This window comes from Coregonus lavaretus (genome assembly GCF_964263955.1).
Source record: "Coregonus lavaretus genome assembly, chromosome: 18".
In the NCBI taxonomy this organism is placed as follows: domain Eukaryota; kingdom Metazoa; phylum Chordata; class Actinopteri; order Salmoniformes; family Salmonidae; genus Coregonus; species Coregonus lavaretus.
Window position 1 is genome coordinate 25,014,260 of NC_140005.1, and position 23,652 is coordinate 25,037,911.

Below are 23,652 nucleotides of genomic sequence, written 5' to 3' on the forward strand. Positions count from 1 at the left end.
TATTAAGTTTGTACGTGTTGGTGTATCAGAAAACAACCCTAGAAATCTCCGAATCAGACCCACCACCTCTTTCCGCCCATCAACAGGTAGATGAGTAAGAAGACTATCTAAAATCTCCAGTGTCTCTGAATTCTTCAATCTACCCTGCAGTATGCAATCGTCGGGACCAGAAACATCTTCCTGCTCCTGCACAGACCTAGCATGACCAGAATCCAGGGAATAAACAGTATCAGCCAAAAGAACAGCCTTACCGTCCTCTGTAGACTCCCCCTGTTCAGTCTCAGAGGAACGTGCATAATAGGGTTTTAACAAATGTATATGGCACAGTTGGTGTGCTTTCCTCCGTTCTGGAGTGGCAACTAGATAATTTTGCTCAGTGTACTGGCGCACCACTGTATATGGACCTTGAAACTTGGCTTGAAAAGGAGAACCAACAATTGGCAGCAGAGCCAGAACCTGATCACCTGGACTAAAGTGACGAGGCTCAGCTCGCCGATCATATATGCTCTTCATCCTGTCCTGTGAAGATGATAGCTTCTCTTTAGCCATTTCACCAGCGGCATACAAGCGTCGCCGAAAATCACACACATATGATAACAGGGACTGAGGAGGCTCGGGAGACTTCCAGTCATCCTGGAGAACAGATAAAAGCCCACGCACCTTATGTCCAAACACTAGGTCATTTGGGCTAAAACCTGTGCTCTCCTGTGAAACCTCCCTAGCAGCTAACAGTAACCAAGGCAACCCCTCCTCCCAATCCTTATCCATCTCAGTACAATAAGCTCTCAACAAAGACTTAAGCGTTTGATGGAAACGTTCCAGTGCTCCTTGACTTTGGGCATGATAAGCGCTAGACAAGTTGTGTTTAATATGGAGTTGTTGGAGAACCTGTCCAAAGAGATTAGAGGTGAAATTAGATCCTTGATCACTTTGAATGACCTTAGGGATTCCAAACAGTGAGAAAAACTGAGTCAAAGCTTTTAACACAGACTTAGTCGTGATAGACCGGAGAGGATAGGCAGCAGGAAACCTAGTGGTCTGACACATCACAGTCAACAAATAATTACTACCCTTTCTGGAACGAGGCAGAGGACCAACACAGTCAATAATCAGATACTCAAAAGGTTTATTGAGTACAGGAATAGGGAACAGTGGTACCGGCTTAATAGCTTGATTAGGTTTACCAGTTAATTGACAGGTGTGACAAGTTTTGATGAAATCAGAAACATCCCTCTTTAATCTTGGCCAAAAAAAATGTCGTAATATGCGATTGTAGGTTTTTCTCACACCCATATGCCCAGCAACGTCATTGTGAGAAGTTGTCAGCACCAACTCACGAAGCTTAACTGGTACCACAACCTGACTAATCGCCTCCCCCAGAAAACAACTACCATGAGACATCCACTTTCTCATCAGGACCTCCTCTTGGAGAAAATAGCCCTGTGCGACATCTCCCAACTGTTCCACAGGCACAATTTGGTCCCGCAACTCTTCTAATGTAGGGTCAGTCCGTTGCGCCTCGATTAAATCGGAGCGGGATACAGATAACGGGATAACAGGGAAAACAGTAACAGACTTCTTTATGGTATTCTCGTTAGCCAGCTCCGTGACCAGGTCGTCATGGATCATAGAACGCGTCACTGCACACGCAGAAAACACCTCTGGGAAATTCTGCGCACTCTCATCAGGAATCCCTACAATTGACGGCTTAGTGGAAACCACTAAAGATGGAGACACGATAGGCCACACACGCTCCCCAGCCAAGTTATTTCCAAGGATCACGTCAATACCCTCAATAGGCAATGAAGGACGCACCCCCACAACAACCTCACCTTTCACCAATCCACAATCCAACATCAGTTTATGCAATGGAACTGACAGAGTGTTCAAACCTATTCCCCTAATTAGAACACTATTCCCCGAATCAGTCTCCGCAGAGAAGGGTAACACAGATTCCAACACAAATGATTCAGAGGCACCTGTGTCTCTTAGGATCTTTACTGGCACTAGGTTCTTACTTCCTACCATAGACACAAAACCCTCCGTAACGAAAGGTAAATAGTCGGGATCAATATAACCCTTCACCTGGCTCCGGGCATGAGACAATGCGTCATGAGTGAACTGATGTGGAACAGGCGCGGCTAACGCTGCAGGCCTCGATTTACCATAAGCACCTGTACTGAATTTACCCCTAGACCTAAGAATCGGACATTCATTTTTCCAATGACCTAATTCTTGACAGTAGTGACACTCTTGACCAACGTCAGTTTTACCACGGGTATCAGGCTCAACCCTATTTGAATGAAACTCCGCCCGGGAACCGAAGTATCTCGGCGAGCGAGGCCCAAATCTCTGCGAACGCCCCCACTCACTCCGAATACGGGGTTCTGCAAAAACATTTTTGTGAGTCAACACATATTCATCTGCCAAAACCGCAGCTTCAGCAACAGTCTTTATTTTTCGTTCGTTAATGTACGTCGCTATACGATCAGGGATTGTGTCCTTAAATTGTTCTAACATAATCAGATCACACAGCCCTTGGAAAGTCATAACTGCAGAGGCAGAACACCAGCGATTGAACTGTGAAGATAATATTCGCGCAAACTCAACATGAGTCTGCTGATCATCCCTTTTTAAAGTTCTAAATCGTTGGCGGTAAGCCTCAGGGACCAATTCGTAACTCTGTAACACAGCCGTTTTAACCTTCTCATAACTAACACTGTCTGCTACACTAAGAGCTGAATATGCTTCTTGCGCTTTACCAGTCAGCACACACTGCAACATCAAAGTGCGATCAGAATCAGGCCAACTCCTAGCGTCAGCAACACGCTCAAACAACGAAAAGAATGTCTCCGGGTCCTTTTCATTAAACTGGGGCAACAACCGTAAATTCCCAACAATATCAAATGTGTCTGGATTACGACCAAAAGAGGAACGACCCCTAGGTAACTCTGGGTCACCTTCCCAGAGCAAACTCTCCCCTGAGAGCTTTCCTTCCCTAACCAACTCTAGTCGCTCTTGTTGCAGCTTGATTTTAGCACGCTCCATATCCTGTTTAAATTCCAATTCCCTTTCATATTTTACACGATCATGCTCCATTTTAGCTCTCTGTCCATTTCGTTCATGCTCCATTTTAGCTTGTTCATACTCCATTTTAGCTCTTTGTCCATGCTCTAGCTGTAACAGAAGCAGTTCTTTCTGCTGTTCAAAAAGAAGACCACTATGACTAACCGATGGAGCGGTCATTGTAACATATCGGGGAGACAACGTGTCCTCAGCAGAGGCTGCCCCAGTGGTAACATCCAGAATACCACTCTCCATCAAATTGGCCTTCAATATTAACCTAATAGAATTTTTTAGGCGTTTATCACTAATTTCAACCTTGTAGTGTTCAGCAACCTTCAACAGCTGTTCTTTAGTACATAATTCTAACAGTTCTTCTGATGGAAAGCGAATGAACTCATCTACATTAGACGCCATAATCAGGAAAAAAAAAATATATATATATAGATCATAATAATCTTGCTCAACCCCTCTGCTGAGCACACCAGACACAAGAGAAATGACAATCACACTGAGCACCACAGTAGAGAGCTGGGATATGGAGCTTCCCCAAAACCTACAATAACTCAACCCTAGTCTTCGTGCAGATTCGCGGTGGGTAATTACGCACTGTAGCCCGCTGGCAAGGAATTAAACCCCCCAGCACGCTGGTAGATTTCCCCAAGCCACGGATGTGCCCCCGAGACAACTGCTCAGTCCACTGACACCACACAAAAATAACAAACATTTAACCATGCCCAACGTATCCCAAAACAAAACACGTCACTAAGCCTATCAGGGGAAAAAGCTATAGCTCCGGGTAGCAAATGTCACTACCCTACCCAATCTCCCACTGAGGTACACAGCCGATTGTACTCACCTCAGACCGATGTCCCAACAGCGAGTAGAGCAAGAGTTTCCAGGCTGGGCAGGGACTGGAAACTAACCAATGTACTCTCTCCAACGCAGTACAAAACCCAAAGGCAACCAATACTGGCCTATCAAACTCAAACAAACTAACAAAATTTACAAAGAAAGACCCTACAGAATTGGACATTAACTCCACGTTCTCCCAAACACAACCAGTTCAAAATCCCGGACGAGCCCCCACTTGTCACGAACCGGCTCAAGTTCGTAACAAAATGGAGACACGTGGAGACAAGGAGTACTCAAAGTATATATTTATTAATTAAAGTAAACTAACTGAAATAACAATGGGGTGTGTAATCAGTAATCAGTAGTGTAAGTGAGTGTTTGCTTGCATAAATGTAATATAGAAAAGTGTTGAAAAGTGCCAAAGCAAACAACCCAAAAAGGCCACAAAAATATCACAACCAAAATCAAAGTATCTGCCTGGAGAGAGTCTCCTTAATGAATGTGGAAGAGGTCCATTTATCCTGGGACACACCCGGCCCAGGTGTTTCCCATATATCTGACGACCCTCCAAACTCCGCCCACCGGCATCCTAATAAGGAAACAAGAGCAAAGAGAGAATACGGCAGACAGAGTGGGAGGGTCGTCACACTTTTTACTGAGTGGCGGCTTCCGTCTGGCCAATCTCCCATAAAGGCCTGATTGGTTGAGTGCTGCAGAGATGGTTGTCCTTCTGGAAGTTTCTCCCATCTCCACAGAGGAGCTCTGTCCGAGTGACGATCGGGTTCTTGATCACCTCCCTGAGCAAGGCCCTTCTCCCTCGATTGCTCGGTTTGGCCTGGCGGCCAGCTCTAGGAAGAGTCTTGGTGGTTCCAAACTTCTTCCATTTAAGAATGATGGAGGCCGCTGTGTTCTTGGGGACCTTCAATGCTGCAGACATTTTTTGGTACCCTTCCCCAGATCTGTGCCTCGACACAATCCTGTCTCGGGAGCTCTACGTACAATTCCTTTTGACCTCATGGCTTGGTTTTTGCTCTGACATGCACTGTCAACTGTGGGACCTTATATAGACCGGTGTGTGCCTTTCCTAATCATGTCCAAATCCAAATCGACCTCCAAGCCAAGATAAAGAATGCATAATGAGTAAGGCTGCAGCGCTCATCAATATTTTATGAGCACAGAACATTAAGTGTTACATCACTTCAGGGAAGATCATTCTACTCTGTTCCTCCCCCCAGACCCATCCCTCTGTAGGATGATCTTGGGAGTGCTAAGAGTCTTTTTCCTGAATGGGACTCATGCTGAGGAAAAACTCTGGCCTTTTATCTATATCTCTGACAGAGATGCTCATCTCTCGGACCTCTAGAGCATGGTATCACCCCAGCCATCTGGAGTTGGCGTGAGAGTAGGCTGGGAGCAGCAGGCCTTCAGTAATGAAGCCTCAGATGAGAGAGCAGCGCAGCAGTAGTCTCCCTAACTTTCTCTTTCTCTCCCAGGCTTTCAGAGAGTCACTGGAGCATAGGCTCAGCAGCTGTCATCTTCACTTCGCCATGGAGTTCATATCCTCTCTACTCAGTGATCTCAAACTTGCAGTGAAGAGGAATGAGTACTGGACTCAAAAAGCAGTGCATACCTAAACATGGTCTGTCATAAAGAAGATGAGAGGTCAAGGCAGATGGCCTGGTTGGGTGCCTCCACACTCCCTGTGAGGCTGGCGAGAGACACTGCTGAGACATGTCTAATTACCCAATGTACTCCAGGGAGGTGCAGGAGGCTGGCGCTAGCTAGCTTCATTGGCTCCCACTTTGCCCCCAACTCACAATTTGGCTGGAGTCTCTCCTTATTCTCACCCTCCTCTTCCGATGTCTCCCTCTGTGTGTAAGATGTATCCCTCGGCCACCCTTTGGCCTACACACCCATGTTCTCTTACAGCAGGCCAGGGTGTCAGGTGCCATAGTGTAGCCTAAATAAATCATTTATCATGCGTCTGTCTGCACAGAAAGTCTCTGTCTGAGCCAGGCTGGAGAACAAGGGGATGCCAGGTGAGACTGACTGCCAGCTGATGCAATTCTGAGTCACTGTATGCTTTGGGTAAACTGACTCCATGATGAAACGAGACAAACTGCACATTGGTCATCTAGGCTTATATGATGAACATGCAATGATCCAGTGGACGATTACTCAAGCATCCACAACACAAATCCCCTCAGTAGAACGAGCATGAAAGCTCGAAACATTCTGCCCTTGAATGGTTCTGCCTGCAGTGTTGTGGGTATTTTCTGTGATGTCTGTCACAGGCATGGCCTAGCACCAGTACTCCTGTCCCTGGGGGGCTCCAAAAGACGTCAGTTGCCATTTCTGATTTTAGCATTGTTTAGCATAACATCAACGGCTTTGCACCAAGTTCTGTGGACGCTCTGGAGCGAGGTCATGCTCCAGCTATGACGTGCGTAGCAGCATGGGACAGACGTCCATGTCCTTTCTGGTGTGTGTATGGTGTGAAGTGTGTGTGTGTGGGGGGCGGGGGCAGGCTGTTGACAGGACCTCTCTGTTGTGGATGTAGGAGATTAGGAGCTGCGCCTCAGTGGTGCACAGCCAAATCCCCTCTGGCTGCTCTCCACCCTCCACCCCCACTCTACAGAGATGGCGAGCGAGAGAAGGAGACTGAGGCTGGAGGGCGAACCCTTGGAGCAGTGTGTCCTCTTCACCTCTAGCTACCTCTGTCTCGGTACTGACAACTTTGTCCCTGTGTGCTTCGACTACTCCTTTAGTGTTGTGTGCCCTGTCTCTGTAATGGTTTGTGTTGCAGTATAGTGTATATACAGTGCCTATATCCCATTGTGTCACAGGGGCATTTTACAATGTTATTCAACCCTTTTAAGATGAATGGGGGGGGGGGGGGGGTGTGAGGTAAAGAGAAGTGCATGTAAAATTATTGAAGATAATGAGGTCATGAGGGGAAGGCAGTTAGCTAGGTGGAACAACCATGTTTTATATCTTAAGATGAGTGCACGAACTGTAAGTCACTCTGGATAAGAGTGTCTGCTAAATTACTAAAATGTAATTGTAAATAAGAGGAACACCCAGGCGTGTGTGTCATGCACCCTTCCTTAATCTCCCGTGGGCAGATTCTGCATGCAGACCGAATAATCTGCCAGGACTGAATGGGATGCATGAGCTAACGAGCAGCATTAGTTACAGTTTCTGGGGTTTTCATCACTGGTTATTTGGACGTATCAGGATTGGGCGAAGGCAGTGCTTAAACTGCTTCAGTGTGTCGATTGGAAGGGGGGCTTTGGCTGAGTTTCCTATTGTGAGGGTGGATACTTCGTTTTTGCCAGGTCTGTCAATTTCTAACATTACATTTTAGTCATTTAGCAGACACTCTTATCCAGAGCGACTTACAGTTAGTGAGTGCATACATTTTCATACTGGCCCCCCATGGGAATTGAACCCACAACCCTGGCGTTGCAAACGCCATGCTTTACCAACTGAGCTACATAGGACTTTACATGTATGAACACAGAAGTTAATCACGTAGCTGACCAAATTATGCTAGATTCTACTTCTGGGTTAACAGAGATTAGTGTTCCCTGCTCTGCATAAAGGTTCTCATACATACAGCATACAGTAGATCTACATTGTATTGTCTGAGATTCAAGTTAATCCCTAACATAATGGAAAGGAGTGTCACCTTTACATACATGACATACTTTACAGTAAACTATTTGACTGGTTAGTGTTACTGACAAATTTAGTTCAGAATCTTGAACCAAACTTGGATAAAGGCATGGAATAATTTTGTTTCGATTAATACAGTACAGGTTGGTCTTTCTTAGATGGTGTTTGTTTTTAATTTTTTTAAGCATTTACAAGAGCAGGACCAAGGTTAGGCTAATGAGTCATCTATCCATCACTTTTCCTAAAATGATTAAACAGCCTGCCCTGTACTCTGACTGACTGGCTCTGCCCAGCGCTAAACCCAGTCCTCTAGCCTACACTGCCAGACCATGCTAGTGTTCAGCAGCTCTCTGTGCTGAACGTTACTGTTCACCTGTCCTGTCTGACCCACTGTGTGCTGTTAAGGTGTGTCTGTATTTTCCTCCCATACTGAACACAAATTACTCAGATGAACCAATGGGGCCTCTCGAAGCTGCTTGGACTAGCCCTGCTAGCTAAATGTATTTTATTGACAGATCTCCAGTTACTGATAAAGTGGATGATAATGAGTGCACAGCAGCAATGGCTAATGGCCTAACGTTCCTTTTTAAAGACGTATAGCCCTCCTAATGCTTTCAATCCACACAATGCCTTCCAAAGTGCTCTTTTTGTTTTTTACATTGGCTGCCTTTACACAGGCAGACCAATTCTGATATGTTTTCCACTATTTGGTTTTTTGGCCAATCACATAAGATCTTTTGTCATCCAGATATTTTTCACAGCTGATCTGATTGGTCAAAATACCAATGTGAAAAAAATATCAGAAATGGGCTACCTGTGTAAACGCAGATATAGAAGACGGGCAATATTCTTGTCTAGTGCAGAATCAAGATAGAGGCTACCTGCTCGACCAGTCCGGTACCTGGGGAAAATATATTCTGTGTGTATAAGGCCAATGCCTAGAGCACCCATTTTACTGTACCAATAGGTTTCATCAAGTGTAACAAATGGTCATTCCATACCATGTATTCCTATTTATTTGCATGTTATTTTGCATTTAGAAAGTATTGCTGTTGGAGTCTGCTGAAAGCCTATCGTTAATCATAGGAAAGAAAGAGCCTTCCTGTATCCTTCACTATTAGACAGTTCTGGACTCAGTCTGAGTTCTTTTTTTTTCTGCTGATTTGTGTGTCTCAAAATAGCCCTTCACTATCAGTGAGCCATTTCTTCAGTTAAGAAATGCATGGCCCCTCTGCTGGAGACGAGCCTACTGAAGGACGGACACACACACACACACAGGCAGGCATACAAACATAATGGGGACTCAGACATGCTGACAAAAGGGTCTTAGAAATGGGTACGGTCTAAAGCGCACAAACCCAGAGATGGAGAGAATCGGAATACACACTCACTCATGCACACTCTCTCACACTCATACACACACATTGGACCACTCCCTCCCTCTTACACCACAGTGGATCCATTCAGCTTAGATCACAATAGAGGCTCCTTGTGATTTGGACACAGCATGTACCCCAGTAGAAGAGTGACCATTGTGCCCCAAAGCCTGTCTCCTCTTCTAGAGAGTGTGTGTGCTTGCGTGTCCGTCCTCTGGGTTTATGTGCTGACCCACATAACTCCCCCAGTGGCTTCACAACATCAGTATCGACCTACTGTACACTGTTGACCACAGCAGCCAGACCAGTCATATAACTCTATGCCTGCTGACGCGGAGCTAGTTATCTCTACAGGAAGGAAACAACCCTGCTGCCTCACGCTACATGGTTTACCAAGAGTGTTACCTAAAACATACAAAACATAAATACATTGGTTATGGCTATAGTGGTGGTACAGTAGCTTTCCTTGTTTATTATTTATTACCTTGTTGACCTCTAACCCCTGACGTGTCTATCCCCAGCTGGACCTGAGCCAGCCCCTGGAGGAGCAAGGTCCCCTGGACGTCATCATCCACAAGCTGACCGACCTGATCCTGGAGGCCGACCAGAACGACACCCAGTCAGTCCTGCTGGTGCAGAGAGTGCAGGTGAGGGAGGGAGGGAAGTGGAAAGAGGGAGGGAGGAACAGAGTTACAACGGCCAACAGACTATGATTCCACAATACCACAGACAGATTTCACCACTACAACACGTCTGGTAATTAGTGGTTTTGCTAATTAGAGGGGGAAGTGGTAATGTATTTCTGTATCTCACAGGAACAGCCAGTGTTGTGAATGTTGTGCACTCATTTTGTGTCTCATCTTAGAGGGAACAGTTTGAAATGAATGTGTTTTGAAATGTGAGGACATGAAGGTGTGTGTGTGGTGATGGTTGTCTGTGTGTTTGTTCTTGTGTAAATCGATCTGGCAGTGCTTTAAAAGGTGTTAGATGCGATACCCTCCTCCTTCTCTTACCCCCCCCTCTCCTCCTCCTCTGTCTCTGGATGACTCAGAGGGCTCTGCTGTTATCGTGTGCAGAGTCACTCAGTCACGCCATCCTCATTGCCAGGGACTGACACTGTGCCGCTGCTGACTGCTTATTTGGAAAGGAAAGATGGGGATGTTCAAAAGGGACAGATAATCAACAGAACAAAATGCTTCTCAGATTTTAATCTATTCATCTTAATGTCACATCAGCACGAAATGTTCCTTTCCTTTTCTTTTATGCTATTTTAAAAGAGTGGGGATCAAGCCTATTGTACCTGTCAGGGACTCCACCTGAAATGATATAGATCTTGGCAGTAGATGACTGGGATGGTTGGTAAACTCCCTCCTGTCGGTATTTTATGACTCAGAATATCTCCATCTTGCTGTGTGAAGGGCTAGTAAGTATTGCTATCAGAAACGCCACACAGCAATATAACAAGCAGGCAGGTTTTCTTTCAGGGAGATTAGAATTTAACTTTGACCCTGCCACTGAACATCGCATATAACATAACACAACATAGTCTTGCATTCAGTCAGCCCGTCATTCATTGGCATGGAAACAAACAGCATTAATGATCAGAACTGTCACTGCATCCTGTAGTTTAGGGAATGAGGACTTCATTGTGCAAACATTGCCTGATAGTTTGCATACTTCCTTTTGACCATAACTTAATTATATTTTCTCTAACTGTATAAGGCTTTGTTTAAGTCTTAAACGGCACCCAACCATATCCTGTGGATTTAGGTGAATGTGGTATTATTTTCTTTAGAGGACTTGTAGAGGGAATACCACAACAGCCTTCTTTTGCAAAAGAGGCAACCACTGCTAGTGCTTGTGTATTGGGAAGAATACCACAAATAAACACTTGGACTTGTGTGGCCTTCTGTAAATCAAGTATAGGCCTATGATTTGGGTTATACGTAATGAATATGTTGGCCCATTTCATTTGCATATGTACAGGAAACTGCCATAATAAAGGAAACACCAACATAAAGTGTTTTAATAGGGTGTTGGGCCACCATGAGCCAGAACCGCTTCAATGCACCATGCCATAGAGTCTACAAGTGTCTGGAACTCTATTGAAGGGATGCAACACCATTTTTCCACCAGAAATTCCATCATTTGGTGTTCTGTTGATGGTCGTGGAAAACGGTGTCTTAGGCGCCACTCCAGAATCTCCTATAAGTGTTCAATTGGGTTGAGATCTGGTTGCTTGGGCGTCCATGGCATATGCTTTACATCGTTTTAAATGCTCATCAAATCATTCAGTGACCGCTTGTACCCTGTGGATGGGGGCATTTTCATCCTGGAAGAGACCAATCCCATCAGAATAGAAATGCTTCACCATAGGTTGAAGGGGATCACTCAGAATGGCTGTGTATTTATTGGCGTTTACCTTGCCCTCTAAAGGCATCAGCATGCTTCAGTTTGGCTGGCGCCTAGCGAGTGTGCTCGCATACTCCCTTAAAAGACCTTCGCTTGTATACAGTATACACTTCCTTATAATAGTCAGAATTGATCTATGACTCAAGAAATCATTTAATTTAGAAGTTTTTTGCTTAGGAGATCTTAGTCGCACAATTTTACATCTAGCATATATGTTTGGTGCAGTATTTCTCAATGGAAAAAATGTGCATGAAAACGAGTCGTCTCTCGTTAAATGACAAATACTTTTATGAAGAATCCCTACTGTTGACCAATCACAGACGAAGGGGCATAGACTTCAGCTACCGATTTTGGCTTGCCTTGAAAGAGATGTGTACCCGAATAGCCGAAGAAACCCTTACCGAAATCCGAAACGAACAAAAAGATCACAAAATGTCATCATGTATGCACAAACTCTTCCGAACCGTGAGTGGACCTAAACCATGCCAGGAAAATGCACCCCACACCATAAAAGAGCTACCAGAACCCTCATTTACTAAAGTGTTTCCTTTATTTTGGCAGCTACCTGTAGGTAGACATCTGTCTCCATTATTACCTAGCACACTCTGCCAATACTCAAATCCCCATGGAGGATCCACTGTCTGTCACACCCTTTTTTTCTCTCACACATATTTGTAGGAGATATATATTTTTAAAGCAAATTGATGGCCCAAATACAGAGGAGTTGTAAGTTATTTTAAACCACTGGAAGATTAGTTTGGCTTTAGTTTTTGATGGCAACATGTTTGTCTTATGTAACCGCACGACTGTTTTGATCAGCACTGGCAGGAGTCAAACTCTCTCCACAGATGGATGTTCTGTCTCAAGGAAAATGTGTGTGTAGGCAGGCATTTATGTGTGTGTGTGTGTTTATGTTAGGCTACATTAGACCTCTTTGCCTATGTCTAAAAATGTGTTTATGCAAAATGGAGATTTCACTGATGTTGGAGGGGTTGACTCTTTGCATAATGTGTAGGCCAAAGCATCTGCCAGCTAAAAGACTGACATGAGAGGCTGGCAGGAAGAATGAAAATGGAGAGATTGGGAGATGGAGGATGAAGATGGCTTGGAGAGGAGACGGGAGTGTAGAGACAGGGAGGGGAGAGGAGGATAGAGAGATGGGGGTGTGGTTATATAAATCAGCAAACCTCAGGCTGACCTAACAGCCTGCCATGTAGGGCACAGTGATGTAACCCACTGGCCTGCGAGCATGATGATGACACACCACAACACAGTGGGCATGAAGGAAATGAGCAGGGTACCAAAATGGAAATGCACATGATCCATGTCCTACTGTGACATGTCAGTGTTGCACAGTGTCCAAACTGCCTACATTAGCTGTGATATTTGTGCTCCCTCATAATCTCCCGTGTGTGTGTGTGTGTGTGGCGCCTTGTTTCAGGACTACATTGATGCCCACCCTGAGACCATCGTGCTGGATCCCCTCCCAGCCATCAGGACCCTGCTGGACCGCTGCAAGTCCTACCAGCTCATCCACAGGATAGAGGACTGCATGCAAGGTAGCCACTCACACAACACTGGCACTGTTACGCACTGGGCTAAGTATGATTTAACTCCCAATATCCCCCAGTGCCACTGCCAGTCCTAGACCACAAAAGATCCCACAGGAGTGTGTATGTGGGAATTATTGAGTGAATGATCTGTTGTGTCAAGGATTGGTTGTGATAACCGATCGTTTTGGTTTAGTTTCTGAGAAAGTATCCAGGAGGTGGTGGTGTGACGTATTTCAGTGGTGTATCGTGTCACCCTGTAGTTCAATAATATCATGTTCTGCTTCCTACCAGATGCTTTATGCATGCACTAGAGGAGCATAACACCATAATTGTATTCCTCTCACTATGACAGCACCATCCCTCCTCCTCTCTTCCCTCTGTGAACCCCTAGTGAACCTGGCTCCTGCCTCTGCCAGAGTGTGTATTGTATCCAGTGATGGACTAAAGCTCTATTAGCTAGAGGCTGTCATCCAGCAGGCCAGCAGCACCTAGATCTTCTGTCACAGGAACCATATGCTCCCCAATGGCCTGGCTGTGTAGTCTGTCTGGGTCCAGAGACTGGAGCAGAGCAATGGAATGATGGCACATTAACAACAGGAGAGCTTTTCTCTACTGTAAACACACGTGACCCATCCGCTGTTCATTTACTGAGAACATGGCATGGGACATAAACCTGGAGCCATTACATGCAAACCCTTCCGTACTCGCACGCACCCCACACAGGTGGCTAGAGAGACGGAGACCGAAAGAGTGTGTACGCGTGCGCATGTGTGCCCACTTGAGTACACATTTTTGTGTGTGATGCGTACTGTACTCGCGTGTGTGTGTGTGTGTGTAGTTGTGTAGTTGTGTAGTGCTCGTGGGTGGCATGTTCAGCTACAGTGAGGGGAAAAAAGTATTTGATCCCCTGCTGATTTTGTACGTTTGCCCACTGACAAAGAAATGGAATGATGGCACATTCCTGTGGTCCTCTGTAGCTCAGCTGGTAGAGCACGGCGCTTGTAACGCCAAGGTAGTGGGTTCGATCCCCGGGACCACCCATACACACAAAAAAAAATGATGCACGCATGACTGTAAGTCGCTTTGGATAAAAGCGTCTGCTAAATGGCATATTATTAAATGATCAATCTATAATTTTAATGGTAGGTTTATTTGAACAATGAGAGACAGAATAACAACAAAAAAATCCAGAAAAACGCATGTCAAAAATGTAATAAATTGATTTGCATTTTAATGAGGGGAAATAAGTATTTGACCCCCTCTCAATCACAAAGATTTCTGGCTCCCAGGTGTCTTTTATACAGGTAACGAGCTGAGATTAGGACCACACTCTTAAAGGGAGTGCTCCTAATCTCAGTTTATTACCTGTATAAAAGACACCTGTCCACAGAAGCAATCAATCAATCAGATTCCAAACTCTCCACCATGGCCAAGACCAAAGAGCTCTCCAAGGATGTCAGGGACAAGATTGTAGACCTACACAAGGCTGGAATGGGCTACAAGACCATCGCCAAGCAGCTTGGTGAGAAGGTGACAACAGTTGGTACGATTATTCGCAAATGGAAGAAACACAAAATAACTGTCAGTCTCCCTCGGCCTGGGGCTCCATGCAAGATTTCACCTCGTGGAGTTGCAATGATAATGAGAATGGTGAGGAATCTGCCCAGAACTACACGGGAGGATCTTGTCAATGATCTCAAGGCAGCTGGGACCATAGTCAACAAGAAAACAATTGGTAACACACTACGCCGTGAAGGACTGAAATCCTGCAGTGCCCGCAAGGTCCCCCTGCTCAAGAAAGCACATATACAGGGCCGTCTGAAGTTTGCCAATGAACATCTGAAAGATTCAGAGGAGAACTGGGTGAAAGTGTTGTGGTCAGATGAGACAAAAATCGAGCTCTTTGGCATCAACTCAACTCGCCATGTTTGGAGGAGGAGGAATGCTGCCTATGACCCCAAGAACACCATCCCCACCGTCAAACATGGAGGTGGAAACATTATGCTTTGGGGATGTTTTTCTGCTAAGGGGACAGGACAACTTCACCGCATCAAAGGGACGATGGACGGGGCCATGTACTGTCAAATCTTGGGTGAGAACCTCCTTCCTTCAGCCAGGGCATTGAAAATGGGTCGTGGATGGGTATTCCAGCATGACAACGACCCAAAACACACGGCCAAGGCAACAAAGGAGTGGCTCAAGAAGAAGCACATTAAGGTCCTGGAATGGCCTAGCCAGTCTCCAGACCTTAATCCCATAGAAAATCTGTGGAGGGATCTGAAGGTTCGAGTTGCCAAACGTCAGCCTCGAAACCTTAATGACTTGGAGAAGATCTGCAAAGAGGAGTGGGACAAAATCCCTCCTGAGATGTGTGCAAACCTGGTGGCCAACTACAAGAAACGTCTGACCTCTGTGATTGCCAACAAGGGTTTTGCCACCAAGTACTAAGTCATGTTTTGCAGAGGGGTCAAATACTTATTTCCCTCATTTAAAATGCAAATCAATTTATAACATTTTGGACATGCGTTTTTCTGGATTTTTTTTGTTGTTATTCTGTCTCTCACTGTTCAAATAAACCTACCATTAAAATTATAGACTGATCATTTCTCTGTCAGTGGGCAAACGTACAAAATCAGCAGGGGATCAAATACTTTTTTCCCTCACTGTACATGGAATGATTCAGTGTAGCCCTGTGTCAGAGGAATAGATCAGAGATTTCTCAGAATGTAAAGTGGCATCAGCGGCTTAAAATGGAACACAGAAAATTGCAGTTTCCAAATAGAAATGTTGGTGGTTATGTATCAAGGTCTGTAAGCTGTCTGAATTGAGGAAAGCCTCTGTGTGTGCCCTATGGGCTCACACGACTATGTGGTGGGGGGAGCACGCTGGCGCTTACTCATCAGACATGGTTGAATAAGGGGCCTGCTATAAGGATGTGATGCATCTGCTATTGAGTGACTGAAGTGGTGTACCTTTTGAATGCTCCTGATGCTGTGGTTTTCTCCCAGAAGATACTGGGATGATGAAATGTAAACCGTCATCATCCTAGATCGCATCACACCATGACAACAAAATAACTGTTTGTGATCGAGGATTAAAGTGTTCGTTTCTGTAGTCAATAGTGCTGAGCGATTAACCGAAATGTAGGTTATTCTTTTGGGTTTTTTAACAACTAATTGACCAACGTCAGTTAAATTATTTGAATTCCATTTAGTTCGTATTTTTTTCTGTGAGCTCGATGTGCAGTTTATTTGAGATAAATCAGATCAAGCCTGAACTGTGCGATGTAGTAGGGAGTTGTAGTTTCGAATAGGCCGATATTCTACATAGTTTAGTGTAGAGAAAGTGGTAATTAACTACAATGACCATAATGCTTTGCGCGCCTGCTTTAACTTGTCCAGTCTGTGAGGAACAGTCACTGAGAGAAGAGCAAACACTTGATGGAGAGGGATAGAAAGCAGTTGCTTCAAACCTGAAAATATATGAGCTAAGTGATTGATAGTTGGTATTCAGCAGTCATAAAAGGATGCCTTATTTACTTTGAAGAACTACTAAAGTAGTGATTGACAGACAGCATAGGCAGCAGCGCTATAGAGGTGAGATTAAATAAGTAAATAAAACAAATATTTTATTAAAGTAATGTGAATAAATTATGCAGTAATGGGCAGTCACTACCATCATGGGACTTTTATTAATTGTTTTATTCAGTGTTACAACATTTAACCCACATAATGCATAGTGCATTTAATGTCTAAAAAAATTGCCGAAAACTGTGATTATTTTTTTATAATCAAGCCGAAACCGAACGGACTTAAAATCACTCAGCGCTAGTAGTCAACAACCGTGGCTGGTGCTGGTGGGGAGTGAAGTGGGAGCATGGAGGGGAGAGGTGTTGTAGCAAAGATGTTCTATTATGTTGACAAGATAGTTGTGACCGCTCTAACAATGGAAATGAAATACATGTCCTCGACGGTGGAGGCAAGATCAGGTGGGACCATTCTAGCCAATGAGAGGGCAGATACGCATGTGAACAACAGGCACAACTCCGATATAAAGTCGGTGCGTCCACTTATCAGTGCATTCGTAACAATCTAACCATTACAGAACTTCTGTTCGATCAAATAAGCCTCACGTAGCAAATTAGCAATTACATTTTATTGTTGACCAAATTTGACACTCATGGACCTCTACAAATAATTCCTCACTTCGTGGTCTTATTTTCGCGGACAGATTTTTTCCGGCGTAAAACCTCTCGCTTCTCCTCTTCCTGTCGTGTTGTAATGAGAGTGGAAAGTCCAAAGCGCACACTCTGGCACGGCCACTTCCTCCTCCTTATCAGTGGAGACCATGTAGCCCCCCCCCCCAGTGCAGTGCTGGCTGCCCAGTACCAGAGGCTGTGGAGAGCCTGCTATGGTCTGAGGGCTGCCTGAGTGGCTGAGAGTAGTACTCAATGGGAGGAGACACTAGAGCTTTGTGCTTGTTTGTGTGTAAGCTGATACATTTTAAACTTCCATAACTGTACCTGGAGAATTTGGTGATCAGTAGACAGCCCTGTGAAATGTTTGTCTAACTACACAGGGGTTGTCTAACTACACATGGGTTAGTCCTCCTGGCCCCACTAGTCTCCTCTCCACCACATGACTCATTGTTCCGGTCATCAGCTTTCCAGAGTGTTGTTGAAGTCTGTTTTGGCAGGGCAGTTGTTTACTTTAGGTGGTGGAATCCACTTTTTTCCATTTATAAGTCAGCCTTGCTGCCTTGATGTTTGACTTGGTGTTTGTAAAGATGGCAACGGTCGTCAGGCTGTATAATGTGAAGTATCTCATTCTGGGCTCTTTGTCTTGGTATTTCCTTTCCACTTCAAAAGAAAGGGACTGGGACTAGGACACCCTTAAATGAAGAGATGTTTTTGTGGAATCAAACTGAACCAGACTCTTGAGGTATTTGTTTAACTGGATTATGGTAGTGCTTTGTTATGTGGGGAGTATTTGGTGTCCACATAAATCCTATGTTTCTGTGGTTCAAACTCAACCAACAATAACAAACGTCCTGCTGATGCAAGTAATCAATATTTAAACAAAGGCTCATCAGATTAAAGAAAAACAGCTGTGACTGCTGAGGACCGCACAGACACATCCAGGCCCTAAACCATCCCCAGCACAGGGCAGTCAGCATGGGCTGAATAAAAACCACTATGATTGATTTCCTTGCTTACATAAAGACTGCCTTCAAAGAAGTTCACTGTTCCTTTATGGACCTGTTCTGTCCGATTGATCTGCGGAGGTTAATCAAGACATCAGCAGAGGTGCTCTACGACGCCGAGTTGAAGAGGTTGTTCTCTCACAAAGATTAATGTATTTTTATATATATATATATATAATTATATTTTGACTGTAAACTCCTTACAGCGGGATATGGAGAATTATGGGGTTACTTGCAGGGCACACAGAGTTTGGAGTTCAATTAGAAATATTGAAAACATCCCTGGTTTGCTCTAAGCAAGGGTATAGATGAGGAGGCTGGTGCTACTAGGAATGTAGCCCTGAATAGCAACATTTAGATTTCAATCTACTGTCAACACTGGACTTGCACCAGTATAGGCCTACTTGGTAATCATCTGATAATGCTGATAATAACTTTTGCAAAGAAATGTGAGGGTCAGTTTCACTGATGGCTGCTTGCCTTAATGGAAAGAGTTCACCAGTGCCCGGTATGAACATTCCAATCAGCCAGGGCTCCTTAAGACTGTCCTGCTCTGTCCCTTATGGATCAAACCCTAGTGATGACATCCTTTTAAGATGAGAATCTCTTATTTTAATTGGGTGTTTTGTCATGGTAGTATTGGGTCTGGTATAGTACTGTCCTAGTCCGGATTCCTAAACCCTGAGCGGTTCCACGGCGTCAGGCCAGCCAGTGCTGTATGCTGTGCTGCCTCGAGTCGGACTGACATCCCGTAAACGTCTGCTGAGTGCACACAGTGTTTAGACAGAGGAGGAGATTGATCCCCTGCACTCAAAGCCAAACGGCCAGGGCCAAGCACGACAGCAACGCATAACACACAGACAGTGTGCTACACTCACCATCACCACCATCATCATATCCCCTCCAGTCTCTTTATCTGGGCCCGAGGCTTCCAACTGGGCCTTTTTAGTCTTTGTTTGCTCAAGTCACGAGAGATCCACGGGTATGGGAACATGTGATGGTGGTCTTTTTGGATTTACAGTGTGTTTTTGTTTATTCTCACAATTCAAATACGTGTTGGGTCTTTGGGTTGTTTTTGAATGTTAGTCCGACATTCCTATCCCCTCCCTCCCACAATAGCAGTGTGAATTCAGAGCTCAGCTCAGTGGGGTGATGTGATGGGTAAACCCTCCAGGCCTCTCTCACTCACCACGCCACACTCCTAGGCTGCTGCCACATCTCCGTTGATAGCCACTGACAGAACAGGAACACCGCAGACAAATACAAGTTAAGGAGCACAGAGCACAATCACATTTGTCTTGTATTAACAATCAAGTGATGTTTGTTGTGCCTGGGTTCTTTTTTTATGTTGTATGTTTAGCTACCTTAAAATCAGTCTGATAGCATTCTAGACTTACATATTTATTTTAACTTGTATTCTTTGAGTTGATCGTTCTGTTGTTAAATGTTCTGTTGGTGATTTATTGCTTCCTTTTTTGTTGATTATTCTAACAAAAGACAGGCTGTGTAATGTTTGTTTTGATAAGAACCAACCCTATCGGTATCGGTGGATTGTGATTGGCTACATTACATATAGTGGCAATCACATGCTGAACAACGGGACCAGCAAAACGGGAAGCGGCCCATGGCTTTGACACCTTGGTGATCCCCTACTTCCGCCAATCACTCCTCCCCTCCTGAGTCAGCTGCTCATGAGTGCCTGGACTTTCACTCCCTGACTGGTCAGAAGCGCAATTCATATTGTGTAGTGTATGCAAAGATGGTGGATAAATGAAGATGTTTACATTTACCATAGAATTAAAAAATGGTTCATTGACTTACCCAGAAAAAAGTGAGATTTCTCTCTACCTCTTACGTCTTTGGTGTATGCTCCCCACTTCCACAATGTGATCATTGAGCTGTGTGTCTGTGCAGCCTATCTGCGACCACAGCTCAGCAGCAGTCAGTGGTGTAGACACTAGCCAGTGTAATAAAGGCCTGTGGGTTTCTCCTAACCTCAGCACAACTCACTGGAAGCCCTGACATCACATTACCCACACAACACAAACACTGTAGTGTTTCTATTGTGTTTTTGTCATCAGCAGCAATATGCCAGCGCTTGGTTTGGCCCGGACACTGATTTCCTGTGGCGATATCTCAGACGAGCTGCCTTAACTCCGATAGCCAGGAAATCACTGCACAGCCCCATAACTTTAATATAGCAGGGCTCCAGACTGTGACCATTTAGTCGAATTTTGCGACCCTTTGACTTGGTTGTGTGAGTTTGATTTTTAATTAGTCGCATCATTATGAGTTGCAAATTCTAGCTGGTCGCCTCACTCAAAACGTAAAAAAAATTTGGTGGCTAAAACAATGATTTGGTCAAACAGTACACCTAAAATAAAGAGCATTGATTTCTGCCATGAAAGTGCCTTCCCTGCCCCTGCAGTGCCCGTTTCGCTGGGGCCGGCCGGCTTCTGTGGCTCACTGGCACTCCCTCTCACTCCAGCTGTGTACTCTATTAAGAGGGTGAGAGAAATGCGTTATTTCAAAATAACATTTGCAGGTAAAACACTAAAACACAGTTTTGAAAACTGGTATGCTGTTTTCTAGCTGAAGATAGGAGGGTTTCCACTTTCTTGGGGTATGAATGTTATGAACTCAATTATGGGCGATTGCCACCTTAAAAAAAAAAAAATATATATATATATATATATATATATATATATATATATATATATATATATATATATATATGTATATGTATATGTATATGTATATATATGTATGTGTATATATATATATGTATGTATATATATATATATATATATATATATGTATGTATATATATATATATATATATATATGTATGTATGTATATATGTATGTTTCTGGTATATCTTTGAGATGGGAGCACGCGAGGCGCACATTGGCCATTTGCAAAATCAGAGAATTCTGGAGCCCTATTTTGACAGAAATATAGCAACAATAGCCTAATTGTCAACCCAAAATTCATGGCAATCACTGGTTTATGTTGCACATCAAAATCATGCATTCCTACTTGGACATGTTTGATAAAACAAATATATATTTAATCATACCATAATCACTCCGTAGTCTTTTTCTTTCAATAAAGATTACTTTTATAAGATGATTACTAATTTGTTCTATTGCGTTACGCCACAACATTTTTGGTGCGGCCAAATCATGGGCTGGTGCCACCAATTGAAAAAGTTAGTGGCACCAGTGCCACCAGGGGAAAACGTTAGTCTGGAGCCCTGTATCGGCTTACAAATGAGGGCAGATTTACTGTGTTCTAGCTGCAGGATGTTTGTCAGTTATTTCCTGGGGTGGCAGAACCTCTTACATCAAGTCTTATCAGAGGAGATTGACAGCCACCGATGCAGGCCACAATGTAAACAATGACAATTAAGTTCTGATTCGATTCTCCAAAGTGCTACAGTCTGTGTGACAAACACTCCCATCCTGAGTATTTGTACTGTACACGGTTTTGGAAGAGCTGTGGACTTGTCTGGTGTATAATGTCTGTCTGTTTATTAGTCTGTTGTTTTCTGTCTGGTCCTGATCTGGGTGTTGGCTGGTGCTGTGGTGTCTCTCTGTTAAGGGATGTTTCCTTGTGTGTTCTCTGGGCAGAACAGGCCAGGCAGGGTTGGCAGCTTCCTGGTTTATTTATTTGAACAGGAGACTGTGCTCCTCGCTACCTCCTCTGCTCCTCCCTCAGGTGGGGGCTGTGTGTTTTGGTGTTCTCTAATCCAGCTGTATGAAGGGAGTGACGTTGGCGAACTGACACGCACACAGGTGGTGTGTTGTGTTTATGTATGTTTGTCTAAAATTGGATGGCCTTCTGTCTCTGTCATCAGATGACAAGTAGCTCTCTTGTCAGTGTTTTGGCTGTATGAATAGGGTATGTTTGGCGTCACAGGTAACCTAGCCATCTTTGAGAGAATACATCAGTCGGTGTGTTTGAGTTTCTGTGTGCGTGAGAGACTTCCGAATGACATGCTTAGGGATTTTTTTCCTTCAACAGATTCACTGATATTAAGATGGGGTTTTCCTTCCTAGTTCCTACTCTCTTACTCCTCTCCTTTCCTTCCTCTGTCCCCCCTCCCTCTCTTTATCTCCCTTTCTCACTAGATGCGAGAATCTGCTCTCCCCCGTTCATGGTTCTGAACACAGAGTGTGGTCCAGACACACTGGAGCAGATTGAGAAGCATGGACTCACATTCCCATTTAGTAAGTCCCTCCCTTTCCTGTTTGATAGAGAAAGAGGAATTGTCACTTGATCCAGATGATTACACAGGGTCCTTCCTCCTCCTAGCTTTGTTTAGGGGTTGACATTAGGAAACAATTTACGGTGAGGGGAAACTGCCCAACACTCTAAACAAACCTGGTTTTAGTATCCACACATATTAGCTACACAGCATTTAGTTTATTATTTAGGAGTGTGGTGTGGTTTAATCCTGATATGATTACTCTTCAGTGTTGAACTATAACTATCTTGGTTTAACTTCTGAGAAGTTCATTTTTAGCATAATTATTTTCAAACCCTCTGCTACTTTTAAGCTACCTTGTATGTCCAATTTACCTAGCTTTCTTGTCTGCAGACAGCCATTAATGGAGGGGGGTTTTGAAAGTTGTGGTCAGTGTGAAAAATAACCTGCTGTCATCTTGTGACAGTCATGTTTTTTCTCAACACGGATGCCGTTGGGGAAGTGTGGTTTCCTCACAAACATTTTCAACCTGTTCTTCTTTCTCTCCCTCCATCTCTCAGTTTGCAAAACAAGAGTAGCCCATGGAACCAACTCCCACGAGGTAAGAGTGCCACCAGGGTCGTGGTGGGAAAGGGAAAGCGGGACATTTAGTCAGTTGCACAACTCAATGCATTCAACCGAAATGTGTCTTTCACATTTAACCCAACCCCTCTGAATCAGAGAGGTGTGCGGGGCTGCCTTAATCGACGTCCACGTCATCAGCGCTTGGGGAGCAGTTGTTGTAGTGGTTAACTGCCTTGCTCATTCCACCTTGCCTGCTCAGGGTTTCGAACTAGGCCTTTCGGTTACTGGCCCAACGCTCTTAACCGCTAGGCTACCTGAGCTTAGGGTCACAGATTAATCACACCCTCGATCGTTAGCTAAATCCCTGTAATCCATTACAGTGTCTAACTAGATAATCATTTAACACTGCACCTAACTACATCAAACAGCCTACAGTACTCTGACTATCAGCCCAATCAATAGCCGCTTCTCCGTCAGCCCATATGGTCAACATTCATATACAGTGCATTCGGAAAGTATTCAGACCCCTTGACTTTTTCCACATTTTGTTACATTACAGCCTTAATCTAAAATATATATTTTTTTAATGTATTCCCTCATCAATCTACACACCACCCCATAATGACAAAGCAAAAACTGATTTTTAAAAAAAATAAAAGAATGAAATTACATTTACATTAGTATTCAGACCCTTTACTCAGTACTTTGTTGAAGCTCCTTTGGCAGCGATTACAGCCT

General features: G+C 44.3%; 1 protein-coding gene across 4 annotated transcripts in view; it reads left to right on the forward strand.

Moving 5' to 3' along the window:
• LOC311145590 (inositol-tetrakisphosphate 1-kinase-like) overlaps positions 1–23,652 on the forward strand; it is a 47,334-nt gene that overhangs the window by 14,105 nt on the left and 9,577 nt on the right. For all 4 annotated transcript variants that reach the window (XM_084181867.1, XM_084181868.1, XM_084181870.1 and 1 more), the window contains exons 4-7: positions 9,494–9,619; positions 12,826–12,943; positions 22,274–22,372; positions 22,911–22,951. In XM_084181867.1, coding sequence (XP_084037993.1) covers positions 9,494–9,619; positions 12,826–12,943; positions 22,274–22,372; positions 22,911–22,951 — 384 coding nt within the window. The remainder of the gene's footprint in view (positions 1–9,493; positions 9,620–12,825; positions 12,944–22,273; positions 22,373–22,910; positions 22,952–23,652) is intronic.